Raw genomic sequence first — 13,652 nt, forward strand, 5'->3', positions numbered from 1 at the left:
TTCAACTTGCATAAATCTGCATGGAAGAAATGCATATCCATCGTGACTTAGTACCTGTTTGTAAAACAGAGCAAAGAGGAGAACTGGGCTCTGGAGCTCACTGGTGTAAGACTTTTAATTGCAGCTCCACGCGTTTCAGAGATGAACACTAGAGCGACGTTAAACGTGTGCAAGTTTTTGTTTTTTTAAAAAATAAGATTTTATTAAAACTTTTTCATAACACAAGAAGATAAAATAAACCAGTACAGTGGTACCTCGCAAGACGAAAAACGCGCAAGACGAAACAGTTTTCCATTTTTTGAGTCATTCCGCAAGACGAATTTCCCTATGGGCTTGCTTCGCAAGACGAAACGTCTTGCGAGTTCTTGCGAGTTTGTTTCCTTTTTCTTAAAGCCGCTAAGCCGTTAATAGCCGCTAAGCCGCTAATAGCTGCTAAGCCGCTAATAGCCGCTAAGCCGCTAATAGCCGTGCTTCGCAAGACAAAACGGATTAATTTCGTCTTGCGAGGCACCACTGTATAAATAAAAACAAAACCAGAGAGAGAGAAAAGAAAATGCCAAAGGAACACCAGAAATTAGAAGAAAAATAAAAAAGATTTCTGATTTTAATTCTGCCAGTTACATAAAATAAATTATTCAAAATATTCACTCTAGAACGACCCCCAACTGATCTAAGTTAAGCAAGGATGCTGTTCTTAAAATTTAGAAAACCCATTTTTAACTCAAGAAACTATAGCTTGAAAAAGCGGCAGATAGAATATCCTTTCTCTCAGCACACCTGCTGAACGCGTAGAGCTACGATCAAAAGTCTCTCCTAGCGTTCTCTTTGTTCCTTTATGCTGCTTTTCCTCCCTTTCTCCTTGCAATAATAGTAACACCCCCCCCCCCCGACAGAATCATATCCTCCTGTAACTACTCCCTCTTCTCCCAACCAGGAAGAGAACATTTGCCTGCACTGGGCGTCCTTCACGGGGAGTGCGGAGATTGCGGAAGTCCTGCTGAACGCCCAGTGCGACCTCCACGCGGTCAATTTCCACGGTGACACGCCTCTGCACATAGCCGCGCGGGAGAGCTACCACGAGTGTGTCCTGTAAGACCAGCCAGGGTTCCCTTCCGCATTGCAGGGGGGTTGGAGCTGGCTGGTTGGCGCCACGATACCTTCGGCTCTAATCCTCTCTTGCTCCTCCCTCCCTCCCCCCACCCCGTGCAGCCTCTTCCTGTCCAGGGGGGCCGACACTGAAGTGCGGAACAAAGAAGGGGACACTCCCTTGGACCTGACCTTGGAGAACTCGGAGGTGTGGTTTGCCCTGCAGCTGAACCGCAAGATCCGGCAAGGGATTATGAATCGCTCCGTGCGCACCGAACGCATCATCAGCAGGTGCGGTTTGAGGTCGTGTCTCTATGACGGAAGAGGGTCTGCCGCCAAGCCCTCCCCCCTGGACGAGGTGGTGCTTGTATGGCTGTCTCTGTGTGGACCTAGCAGAGAATTGCATCCATTCTATCTCACCAATAATAATAATAATACCGTATTTTTTGCTCTATAAGACTCACTTTTTCCCTCCTTAAAAGTATGGGGAAATGTGTGTGCATCTTATGAAGTGAATGCAGGCTGCGCAGCTATCCCAGAAGCCAGAACAGCAAGAGGGATTGCTGCTTTCGTTGCGCAGCGATCCCTCTTGCTGTTCTGGCTTCTGAGATTCAGAATATTTTTTTTTCTTGTTTTCCTCCTCCAAAAACTAGGTGCGTCTTGTGGTCTGGTGCGTCTTATAGAGAGAAAAATACGGTAATAATAATAATAGAAATAGTAATAATAATACTATAGAGAGTGTGCTCGTGCGCTATAGCAATTGTTTTTATTGATTTTTAGTGGTACCTCTGGCTGCGAACGGGATCCGTTGCGGAGGTCCATTCGCAACCTGAAAAGAACGCAACCCACGTCTGTGCACGCGTGGGTCGCGATTCACTGATTTTGCGCATGCGCGTGATATCATTTTGCGTTTCTGCGCATGCACGAGCGGCGAAACCTGAAAGTAACCTTTTCCGTTACTTCCGGGTCACCGTGGGACGCAACCTGAAGCAAACATATACATTCTTAAAATATTAGTAACCTAAAACTCTCAGGATTACCACTTCCCTCTACCCCTCTTCTGGTTTTCTTGTTTCCACACTATAATATTTACACATTGATTTATATCAGCATACTGTTCATATCAATACATAGTTCTTTCTATAATCTTATATAGAATGCTCCAATATAATATATTATTTATACCCTGCCCATCTGACTGGATTTCCCCAGTCACTCTGGGCGGCTCCCAACACAGAATTTTAATAATAATAATAATAATAATAATAATAATAATAATAATGCGATAAAACATCAAACATTAAGTTTTCCAAAAGTCAGGTAGTTGTTTATTTCCTTGACATCTGATAGGAGGGCATTCCACAGGGCGGATGCCACTTCCGAGAAGGCCCTCTGCCTGGTTCCCTGTAACCTCACTTCTCGCAGTGAGGGAACTGGCAGAAGGCCCTCAGCGCTGGACCTCAGTGTCTGGGTAGAACGATGGGGGGTGGAGACACTCCTTCAGGTATACAGGACTGAGGCCTTTTAGGGCTTTAAAGGTCAACACCAACACTTTGAATTGTGCTCAGAAACGTACTGGGAGCCAATGCAGATCTCTCAGGACCGGTGTTATGTGGTCCCAGTGGCCAGTCTAGCTGCCGCATTCTGGATTAGTTGTAGTTTCTGGGTCACCTTCAAAGGTAGCCCCACGTAGAGCGCATTGCAGTAGTCCAAGCGGGAGATAACCAGAGCATGCACCACTCTGGCGAGACAGTCCGCTGGCAGGTATGGTCAGTTGCAGATACATCTTTTAGTTGATCTGTCAGATCTTCAAACTTTTTTTTCTAAAGGTGTCAGAGCTGCTGCCCAGTCGCTCATTAACGCCCACCTAATCCTGTATCTAAGCATCAGAGTCCAGATCACATTCCATTGTTAATGAAACCTTCCCACCTTTTGGAGACATGTCAGTGTTGCTGTTGGAGATCTCACCCAAATCCCCAAAGTGCAATCTTTCAATAAACTCTTGCGAATCAAGCTGTGGCAATTTACTTATTTGGACCTTGGATTCCTTGCTGCCTTACTTTATTCTGTATATGCTCTTCAGTGTATTAGTGAGATACTAAATTGTCATTTAATGCCTTTCTTCTCCTGTTGCGAGCAGAGCCTTAAAAGTATGCTGCCATTTAGCTCTGCAGCTTGCATCCGTTCCTAACATGCAAGTTCTTTACCCTTTTGTGTTTTCTTCTTTTTTTTTTATTATTAATTTTTTAGAAAAATTTTCTTTTACAGATTTAAATAACACATTCACATCCGCTATAATGCCCAATTCTTTTGGACTTCCCCCCGCTCCCTCCACAATCCTCATAATTTTATATTTATTTCACATTTCCTTTATAATTGTATTGCCAGTTAATTAATCTTTACAACTCTTATCCCTCCCACAATACCCTTTCTCATCACAAAGCCTCTTTAAATCCAACTAGCGTTGTCTGTTCATCACAAATATTTTCCAGATAAATCGTAAACTTTCTCCAGTCCTGTGTGAACTTGTGATCTTTCTGGTATCTAATTTTTCCTGTCAGTTTATCTAGTTCAGCAAAGTCCATCAATTTCCGTCTCCATTCTTCCAATGTTGGTAAAAATATGGAACGCTTCACGAATTTGCGTGTCATCCTTGCGCAGGGGCCATGCTAATCTTCTCTGTATCGTTCCAATTTTAGTATATGTGCTGCCGAAGCGAGCACCCTTTTGTGTTTTCTTAAAAGCACGTGGTCTTCATATGTGTTTCTTCGGATCCTCTAGGTACTCAAAAAGACATCACTTTGGCTGCGCACACGACATACCATATTTTTTGCCCTATAAGACTCACTTTTTCCTTCCTAGAAAGTAAGGGGAAATGTGTTTGCGTCTTATGGAGCGAATGCAGGCTGCGCAGCTTTCCCAGAAGCCAGAACAAAAAGAGGGATTGCTGCTTTCACTGCGCAGTGATCCCTCTTCCTGTTCTGGCTGAGATTCAGAATATTTTTTTTCTTGTTTTCCTCTTCCAAAAACCTCTTCTTGTGGTCTGGTGCGTCTTATGGAGCAAAAAATATGGACCTTTAAAGCTCGCTCTCTCTTTCCAGGGACGTGGCCCGTGGCTACGAGAACGTCCCCATTCCCTGTGTCAACTCCGTGGACGACGAGCCCTGCCCAGAGGATTACAAATACATCTCGGAAAACTGCGAGACTTCCACCATGAACATCGACCGCAACATCACCCATTTGCAGGTACTTCCATTGGCTGGGCAACCTGGGCTTCGTAGCGGCTGCCCTCCTTCCAAAAATAAAAACAGTTTCTGAGACGAAAAGGGACAGTTTTAAAGAATGAAACATTTTCAGCAAGGAGCCGGAAAAGGCTATCGCTGTGCTAATCTGGAATTGGAAATTTGCTTTCTTAAGGGGGCCAGTGTTAACCATCCCCAGTACCTTGTGTTTAAGGGGGCAGTTCTGGAGGAGTAGGGGACAGGGGAGGCTTTGCAGGGGCCATGGGGAAGATCTCAAGGGCGCCACATTGGCAAAACCTCTCTTGTAGTGCCTGCTCCACCCTCCTCCTTTCCCTCCCCAAGTTGGCAAGGCGCTACACCTGGGTTGGCCTGCCTGTGGGCTGCAGGTAGAGTTTGGATTTGATATCCCGCTTTATCACTACCCGAAGGAGTCTCAAAGCGGCTAACATTCTCCTTTCCCTTCCTCCCCCACAACAAACACTCTGTGAGGTGAGTGGGGCTGAGAGACTTCAGAGAAGTGTGACTGGCCCAAGGTCACCCAGCAGCTGCATGTGGAGGAGCGGGGAAGCGAACCCGGATCACCAGATTACGAGACTACCGCTCTTAACCACTACACCACACTGGCTTTGCCCCAGGTGGGGGCTGGTACCTCTCCCTCTCCCTCCCCTTGTGTGGCATCCATCTCACACCTTGTCTTTTCATATTCCCAGCACTGCACCTGCCAGGATGACTGTTCCTCCAGCAATTGCTTATGTGGACAACTCAGCATCCGCTGCTGGTATGACAAGGTGAGTGATTGAGGGAGTATAAGTGGCTTGTTAGCTGACCCGGAAAGGTGGAAACCTTGAAATGTCAGGAAACCTACTAAGTGGAGTATATAAACTGGCACTACCCATTTTTGGCAGAGTGGGATATGGTCTCCGTTTGGTTGAACCGGAAGGTGGCTTTGGTGCTTAGCTTCATTTGTGGAATTTTCTCCCCAAAGAGACCTTTTAGCAACAGCTGAAAGGGTTTTTGATTTCTTGTTCATTTGAACAGCATCAATATTATGATGTGGTGTGGTTAAAACTGTTCTTCACAATGTTTTTGTGTGTGTATCATATTTGTGCTGAGATATATATATGGGGGACGTGGGTGGTGCTGTGGGTTAAACCACAGAGCCGAGGGCCTGCCGATCAGAAGGTTGGCGGTTCGAATCCCCGCAACGGGATGAGCTCCCGTTGCTTGGTCCCTGCTCCTGCCAACCTAGCAGTTCGAAAGCATGTTAAAGTGCAAGTAGATAAATAGGTACCGCTCCGGCGGGAAGGTAAACAGCGTTTCCGTGCGCTGCTCTGGTTCGCCAGAAGCTGCTTAGTCATGCTGGCCACATGACCCGGAAGCTGTATGCCGGCTCCCTCGGCCAATAAAGCGAGATGAGCGCTGCAACCCCAGAGTCGGCCACGACTGGACGTAACGGTCAGGAGTCCCTTTACCTATATTTATATATATATATAATCCCAAAGTGATTCATAACCAAAGTAAACAAATAGGATACACACACAATATATATATATTGGGAAGTGATGTATATACATTGAGTAAAATTAAACTCTTCTCTCCTGGGTACTGGGAGTTTGGGGAACACAGTAGCAAAGCACACCCCTTCCGCTCCATGGATCACCTTTGGCAGGTGGGCAGGATTGTCTACCTGACTTTATCATGGTGTCGGGTGAGTGACAGGTAGGTTTCAAACATTGGCCAGCAGTGTGAGAGAGAGTTCTGGCCCAAAATGGTTCCTCAACCCCTGCTCTAAGGGCAGAGTGAGGAACCTTTCTTTTGTTTGCTGGGTTGCTGACCCACAGGAAAAGTCAACTGGGTGCTGGTGATTTTGGTAGGCAGAGCCAGGAGTGGGTGGACAAGATTGGGCCTGGTGTGCGCCAGGGGGTCCCTAGCGTCAACTCCATCTGCTCAGTGCCTGGCCACTGCTCTTCGTGAAATGACCAGGCCCTGGAGAACATCAGAGAACCCTTTGCAAGGCAAACGGGTTTTAAGGTGTACTTGCAGAGCTCCTCCGCAGACACATCAACAGGAAACAGTTCCCTGAAGATAACAGACCACTGTCCTATGGGCAGAATTTCCATTTTGCAGGCAAAATCCCTGGAGGGATTTTGTCCACACATGTTGAGAGGGAAATCATTCTGCCCGGACACTGAGGTCCAGCGCCGAGGGTCTTCTGACGGTTCCCTCGCTGCGAGAAGCCAAGTTACAGGGAACCAGGCAGAGGGCCTTCTTGGTAGTGGCACCTGCCCTGTGGAACGCCCTCCCACCAGATGTCAAAGAGAAAAATAACTACCAAACTTTTAGAAGACATCTGAAGGCAGCCCCATTTAGGGAAGCTTTTAATGTTTAATAGGCTATTGTATTTTAGTGTTTTGTTGGAAGCCGCCCAGAGTGGCTGGGGAAACCCAGCCAGATGGGCGGGGTATAAATAATAAATTGTTGTTGTTGTTGTTGTTGTTATCTCAATATCTCAGGCAAGCCCTATTTTAATCTCTGGCTATAGGGAAACGGCAGCAGCGTTGCCACAATATCTCCTCCGCCAGGATAACTTCCTTACCCTCTCCTTCCTGTTCTTCCCCCTCTTTCAGGACGGTCGTTTGCTGCAAGAGTTCAACAAGATCGAGCCGCCCCTGATCTTCGAATGCAACCAGGCCTGCACCTGCTGGAGAAACTGCAAGAACCGTGTGGTTCAGAGCGGCATCAAGTGAGTCCTTTTTGTTGTTGCTGCTGTGTCCAGAACCTCCAAAACTATGGAAAGGGGACGCAGGTCCCACCACAAGCTCTCGCATGTCTCTCTAGCCTGCTGGAAACCAGTGTCCTTCTGTTCTCCCTTCACCGCAGGGTCCGCCTGCAGCTCTACCGCACGGCCAAGATGGGATGGGGTGTCCGGGCATTGCAGACGATTCCCCAAGGAACCTTTATATGCGAGTGAGTTGGTGCTGGAGGAAAGCTTGTCTTTCCCTTTCCCTTTTCCCCGTCCCCAAAGCTCCAGCTACATCAGGAGAGGCGTTGTGATGGGTGGGTGGGTGGGTGGGAAGGAGGGAGGGAGGCAGAGAGGCCCCCCTCTCCAAACTTTGGGGTTTCAGTACTAGACTTTGCCTGCTTCAAGGAGCAGCTGCCCAGCAAAGCCCCTCTCTCACATCTCCCACGTTTTCCTGCCTGAAGGTATGTGGGGGAACTGATTTCTGATGCAGAAGCTGATGTCAGGGAAGACGACTCGTACCTGTTTGATCTGGACAATAAGGTGAGGCTATCCAGGCTCCTGGGTGGAATCTAGACACACATAAAAACACTGTGGAAATGCTTTTTTTAAAAAAAAGTTTTGAAAAATATATTGAATTTGTCATAAGCTCACCATCGCCATCTAGTGTCACGTTTGCATAATGCACTTAAAGCACACTTAAAGCGTCTTTGTTTGCAGCTATATAGGTTTGCCTGGGTGGGACTTGGGTGTCTGAAGAGAGGGATCCTCTCTTAGAAAGGAAGGGCCCCAGCTCAGGGAAGCAGATCAGGGTGAACCTGAGTCAAATTGGTCAACGTTTAGGAATTGAAAGTGCTAGGTCTTACAATCCGGGTTCCCTCACTGCGAGATGGGAGGTCACAGGGAACCAGGCAGAGGGCCTTCTCAGTAGTGGCAAGGAAATAAACAACTACCTGACTTTTAGAAGACATTTGAAAGCAGCCCTGTTTAGGGAAGCTTTTAATGTTTGATGTTTTATCGTGGTTTTAATATTCTGTGGGGAGCTGCCCAGAGTGGGAGGTGTATAAATAGTTGTAGTAGTAATAAATTATTATTATTATTATTATTATTATTATTATTATTATTATTATTATTATTAGCTGTTTCAGGGTTATCAGCAGGAAATTTCCAGGGAGGTGGTGGCATAAAACACTGGAGTGGGGGAGCAGGCTAGTTTCTCACCCCCAAAATGAGAAGACGAGTGCCTGCACATTTTGCCCCAGATCTCAGCTTCTACAAATGCTAGAAACTTCCTTTTTTTTTTTTTTTCTTAAAAAGAAAATCTAGGAATCTGGGGATTATAATTCATTGGTGGAGGGACTCCCCACCCACCCTTTCTCGTGGATGCCCCAGGTCTCTTTGGTCTTGGGTGGACGTAAAGCCCTGGAAACTGTCCAGGTTCCCCCTATGTCTGATCTCCCTCCCTCTATACCTTGCAGGACGGTGAGGTTTACTGCATCGACGCACGTTATTACGGGAACGTCAGCCGCTTCATCAACCACCTGTGCGACCCCAACATCATCCCCGTGCGGGTATTCATGCTTCACCAGGACCTGCGTTTCCCCCGCATTGCCTTCTTCAGCAGCCGGGACATTCAGACCGGCGAAGAGCTAGGGTCAGTGGAGATAAGAGACCTTGATGGAGCCATTTCCCCCTCCACCCTTTAGCCAAAAAAGGCTTGCAAGAAAAAAAAATAAAAAATCAGCACCAAGACACTCCTTCCCTTTAAGATTCACAATCTTTTTTTAAAAAAAAGATACGACATGTGAGGAAATAGGAGGAGGAGGGAAGAGGAAAACACCAGCTCAGGCACAGGTTGTCAAGAGTTAACAGTTAATGCCGATCTTGGTGGGGGTTCTGGCTGTCTTTCCCTTGATGAAGAGCAGTCCCTCCCCTCTCCATCAGTCATGCTAACCCTGTTTCAGCACAAGGGCCTGGCTGAGGGTTGACCACCTCCTTCCAAGGGCTACCTGCCGATGGCAGGTGTGTCAAAAGTATGCAGACACACACACCCCACTTTCAGCATGGTACCCATGGATACGCATGTGCCTTTGGAGGTTATTCCTGGCCTCTGTAGGCACCTGTAAGGGACGCGGGTGGCACTGTGGATTAAACCACAGAGCCTAGGACTTGCCGATCAGAAGGTCGGCGGTTCAAATCCCCATCACGGGTGATCTCCCATTGCTCGGTCCCTGCTCCTGCCAACCTCGCAGTTCGAAAGCACGTCAAAAGTGCAAGTAGATAAATAGATACCACTCCAGCGGGAAGGTAAACGGCGTTTCCATGCGCTGCTCTGGTTCGCCAGAAGCGGCTTAGTCATGCTGGCCACATGACCCAGGAGCTGTACGCCGGCTCCCTCGGCCAGTAAAGCGAGATGAGCGCCTCAACCCCAGAGTCGGCCACAGCTGGACCTAATGGTCAGGGGTCCCTTTACCTTTACCTTACACAAACCTGTCCCTCGCCCCCCCCCCCCCTTCTGGAATTAGGCTTGAAAGAAACTTTCATTAGCCAATATGAGTGGGTTTTCCCCAAGCCTATATTGCATCTCAGGGGCAATTCCAGCAGGTGGGGCTCACAAGTAGGGGGAGTCCTGGCACATTTATAGTACCCACTCTCCCTACTTGGCGGCTTGGTATGTTCCACCTCCACCCACTGTGGCTAACACCACCCCCAAGTTGCTGGTTCTGTGGCCTGCAAACGTGTCCACGGCTGTCCCCGAAAGGTTGGCAACCGCTTGCTTCCAGCTACAGTGGACACTCGGGTTGCGAACGTGATCCGTGCGGGAGGCACGTTCGCAACCCACAGTGGCGCACCCGCGATTCGGCGCTTCTGCGCATGCGGAAAGCGCTATTTAGTGCTTCTGCGCATGCGTGACCGCCAAAACCTGGAAGTAACCCGTTCTGGTACTTCCCGGTTTCGGCACGTCCGTAACCCAAAAAAACACAACCTGAAGCATCTGTAACCTGAGGTATGACTGTACTTGGATATACCAGTGCAGAATCAGTGCCTGCTGTCACAAGGTGAGGCTCCTGTCTGCCCCCACCGAAACTTCACCATGTGGTGTAGTGGTTAAGAGCGGTAGTCTCGTAATCTGGTGAACCGGGTTCGCTTCCCCGCTCCTCCACATGCAGCTGCTGGGTGAACTTGGGCCAGTCACACTTCTCTGAAGTCTCTCAGACTCATTCGCCTCACAGAGTGTTTGTTGTGGGGGAGGAAGGGAAAGGAGAATGTTAGCTGCTTTGAGACTCCTTAGGGTAGTGATAGGGACGCGGTTGGCGCTCTGGGTAAAACCACAGAGCCTAGGACTTGCCGATCAGAAGGTCGGCGGTTCGAATCCCCGCAACAAGGTGAGCTCCTGTTGCTCGGTCCCTGCTCCTGCCAACCTAGCAGTTCGAAAGCACGTCAAAGTGCAGGTAGATAAATAGATACCGCTCTGGTGGGAAGGTAAACGGCGTTTCCGTGCACTGCTCTGGTTCGCCAGAAGCGGCTTAGTCATGCTGGCCACATGACCCGGAAGCTGTACACCGGCTCCCTTAGCCAGTAAAGCGAGATGAGCGCCGCAACCCCATAGTCGGCCACGACTGGGCCTAATGGTCAGGGGTTTACCTTTACCTTTTAGGGTAGTGATAAAGCGGGATATCAAATCCAATCTCCTCCTCTTCTCTTCTTCCTCCTTTCCCTCTTCCGCTGCTCTGCCCTCCAGGTTTGACTACGGCGACCGCTTCTGGGACATCAAGAGCAAATACTTCACATGCCAGTGCGGCTCAGAGAAGTGCAAGCATTCGGCCGAGGCCATCGCCCTGGAGCAAAGCCGCCTCGCCCGCCTGGAGGCTCACCAGGACGGCCTGCCCGACAGCAGCAACCTCCCTGCCACGCAGGCCTGAGCCGAGCCCAGCTGCCAGACCTGGGTGTCGGGACCCTTCCCCTCCCCTCCTTCTCCAGCCGGCTGCGCTCTGCTCTCCTACGGCAAGCGAGATGGAAACGCAGGAGTTTCTCCTTTCTCCCCCACACCCTCCACAAAGAGGAAGAGTAACAGTCCGGCTGGCAAAGGAGGACAGAGAAAAACTCTCTCCTGTTCCAGGGAGGTGAAAGCCAAAGGAGCCTCTCTGCTTTGGTGCAAAACCTTTCCAGACACAATTGGACTACAGCCCCCATCAGCCCCAGCCAGCATGGCCAGTGGCAAGGGATGATGGGAGCTGTAGTCCGGCCACATCTGGAAGGCCGAAAGGTCGCCAGCGCCTTGGACAGAGCAATGGATGGCCTTCCAGAGATGGCTACTGTGGGGGATCTCACTGTGGGGGTTGGGAGGCCACAGCGTCCCCATCTCTGGCCTGGAGAGGGCAGAGGTCAAAGGTCGCGTGTGCAGCTGGAGGCCTTGGGCCTGATGCGCATAGCCAGGCCAGTATAACTCCCGAGCCACCCACACTTTTGCATCCTTCGTTGCCAACCGTGGAAAACTTTGCACGCATGACTTTCCTCTCGTGCCAGGCCAGGGTGCGCTCGTTGCTTGTGCGCAGGCACCAGAGCGAGGCCACATTTTGAGCCCTGCGCCTGGAGCCGGCGGTCTTCTTCCTTCAACAACCACACGCCGCAAATAATCGCCTGGCGCTGACTCACGGACAGGCCCGCCAAACAGGCTCCTGTTTGTGAGGAAAGACTCTGCGGGATCAGACGCCCATGTTGCAGTGTGGTTGTTGACGGAGGACAAGCCGACATCAAGTGGTGAGGAGCCCGAGGGTTGCATTCAGAGATAACGCTGCCTCCTCCTGGTGGGGTGGTGTATGCGCGTGTCGCTGTCCTGCTTTCTGTCTGATGCGCCGTGTCAGCTGAAGGGGGTGGGGATGTTTTTTAGTGGCCTTTTTCTTGTTTGGGGGCCAAGTTAATGTTTACCTTTTGTGCGTGTGTTGTGTGCGTGTGACACAAGTTTCAGTTTCGAACTGGAGCCAAGGTTTTTCCAAGCTCGGTGATGCCCGTGACGGTCCCATAGCTGTATCTCCTTTCAACCTCTGGAACAGCAGAAGTATTGATTCAGTTTGGAGGGGCCAGCCTTATCTTTCTCTCTTTCTCCCTCTCTATCTTCTCTCTTTTCTATGGGTTTTCACAATTTTGTTTTTTAAACTGTAATTTCCTGGGGCCATAAAAACCAATAAACGTTGGCATCTGGCAATTTTTTGATACAAACTTAAAGCAAAGACGCAATGGTGTGTTTTTTTCCCTTCTTGACTCATTCCTGGCTGGGGACTGTGTGGATAAGAGGCATCTGAATGCTAGTTTGCAGGTCTTTTGTACCTCTCTGGATTTTTTTTTTGGGGGGGGGGGGGGGGCAAGGCCTTGTCTATGTAGTTACACGACCTTGCAGACGTCCTCCGAGAATCCCAGAAGCTCAGCAAGATCCCCACCCATCCCTCAAAGTTCCTTGGAGGATTCTGTAATAAACAAAATCTGCCCTTATTCCCTTATGAGGACACAAGAGCCCTTATAGAGTCGGTTGTAGGTTCTCCATCGGTTGGAGAAAATAACAGAGGCCAACCAGAGAATATTGAGAAGCAAAGCAGCTAGTAAGCCTGATCTTTATTGAACTGTTGCAACAGGGTGCTCCCCTCACACGCAGGAAGGGAGGAGGACCCAGAACAAAGGTGTGCCTGCCCTTATATAGACATTTTAAATTCCCTGCCCTGGAGCTCAAGACCACCCCTCCATACATCATACCTACATCACAGAAGGGGTGTAACCCAAGACCACCCCCCACAAACATCATACCTACATCACAGAAAAGGTGGTCTACAACAGAAATTTGAATGTTGTTGTTTTTCCTGTCTGCCAGGTTATCTGATGATGCCTTATCTGATTGCCTTTCCTGGTAGTCTGCCCATTCCTTTGAGATGGTGATTACCCAATTCCTGAGACAATGGGAAGGTTCCCTCACCCCCTCCCTTCTTGCAGAGAAAACATTTGGTCAATTTGGGAGTCAAAATGGTTTCAGGGCGGTCTTCCTGTGCTGCTCCAGACATGTGGTCCACATATCTATGTACGTGCTTGGTTGGTACATTTATGAATATATATATTATATATATAAGACCTTAAAGACCCTCCACTGTTCGAAGCAGTTTGCCTCTGAATATTAGTTGCTAGGAGTCACGAGTTGGGGAGAGGGCTGTTGGTCTTGTTACGGTAAAATCTGGGTGCGAGGCTACTCTGCCACCCAGCTCGTCGGACTAAGTCCGCGGGTCCCTGCGGAGGAAAATGAGCTCAGCCGGAGACAGGAGCAAGCAGCAGAAGATCCAAGTTTATTGCGCAACAGGTTCAAGGCGAGATTGAACCGTGAGAAAGGGGTGACATGAACTTTTGAAACTTCCGTCCATGTCCCAGAATACAGTGCAAAATACATCCCAGTTACATCATGAATACATTAAAGAGAGGTTGGGTTACACAGGATTAACATACGGAGGAGGGAGGGGGGAATATGCAGAGCTGGAGATATGCGCAGATAAGCACATCCTGAGTACCAGTGATGAGAAGACAATGGTCCATGTACTGGCATTGCC

General features: G+C 49.0%; 1 protein-coding gene across 3 annotated transcripts in view; it reads left to right on the plus strand.

Moving 5' to 3' along the window:
• The window catches only part of EHMT2 (euchromatic histone lysine methyltransferase 2), a 45,718-nt gene extending 33,419 nt beyond the window's left edge, over positions 1 to 12,299 (plus strand). For all 3 annotated transcript variants that reach the window (XM_079958337.1, XM_079958338.1, XM_079958339.1), the window contains 9 exons: positions 935 to 1,089; positions 1,210 to 1,377; positions 4,188 to 4,332; positions 5,039 to 5,116; positions 6,956 to 7,071; positions 7,209 to 7,295; positions 7,533 to 7,611; positions 8,547 to 8,722; positions 10,811 to 12,299. In XM_079958337.1, coding sequence (XP_079814463.1) covers positions 935 to 1,089; positions 1,210 to 1,377; positions 4,188 to 4,332; positions 5,039 to 5,116; positions 6,956 to 7,071; positions 7,209 to 7,295; positions 7,533 to 7,611; positions 8,547 to 8,722; positions 10,811 to 10,991 — 1,185 coding nt within the window. In that variant the 3' untranslated portion in view covers positions 10,992 to 12,299. The remainder of the gene's footprint in view (positions 1 to 934; positions 1,090 to 1,209; positions 1,378 to 4,187; positions 4,333 to 5,038; positions 5,117 to 6,955; positions 7,072 to 7,208; positions 7,296 to 7,532; positions 7,612 to 8,546; positions 8,723 to 10,810) is intronic.
• Positions 12,300 to 13,652: the final 1,353 nt, after the last annotated feature.

The sequence above is a fragment of the Podarcis cretensis genome, assembly GCF_951804945.1.
Source record: "Podarcis cretensis genome assembly, chromosome: 2".
Lineage (NCBI taxonomy): Eukaryota > Metazoa > Chordata > Lepidosauria > Squamata > Lacertidae > Podarcis > Podarcis cretensis.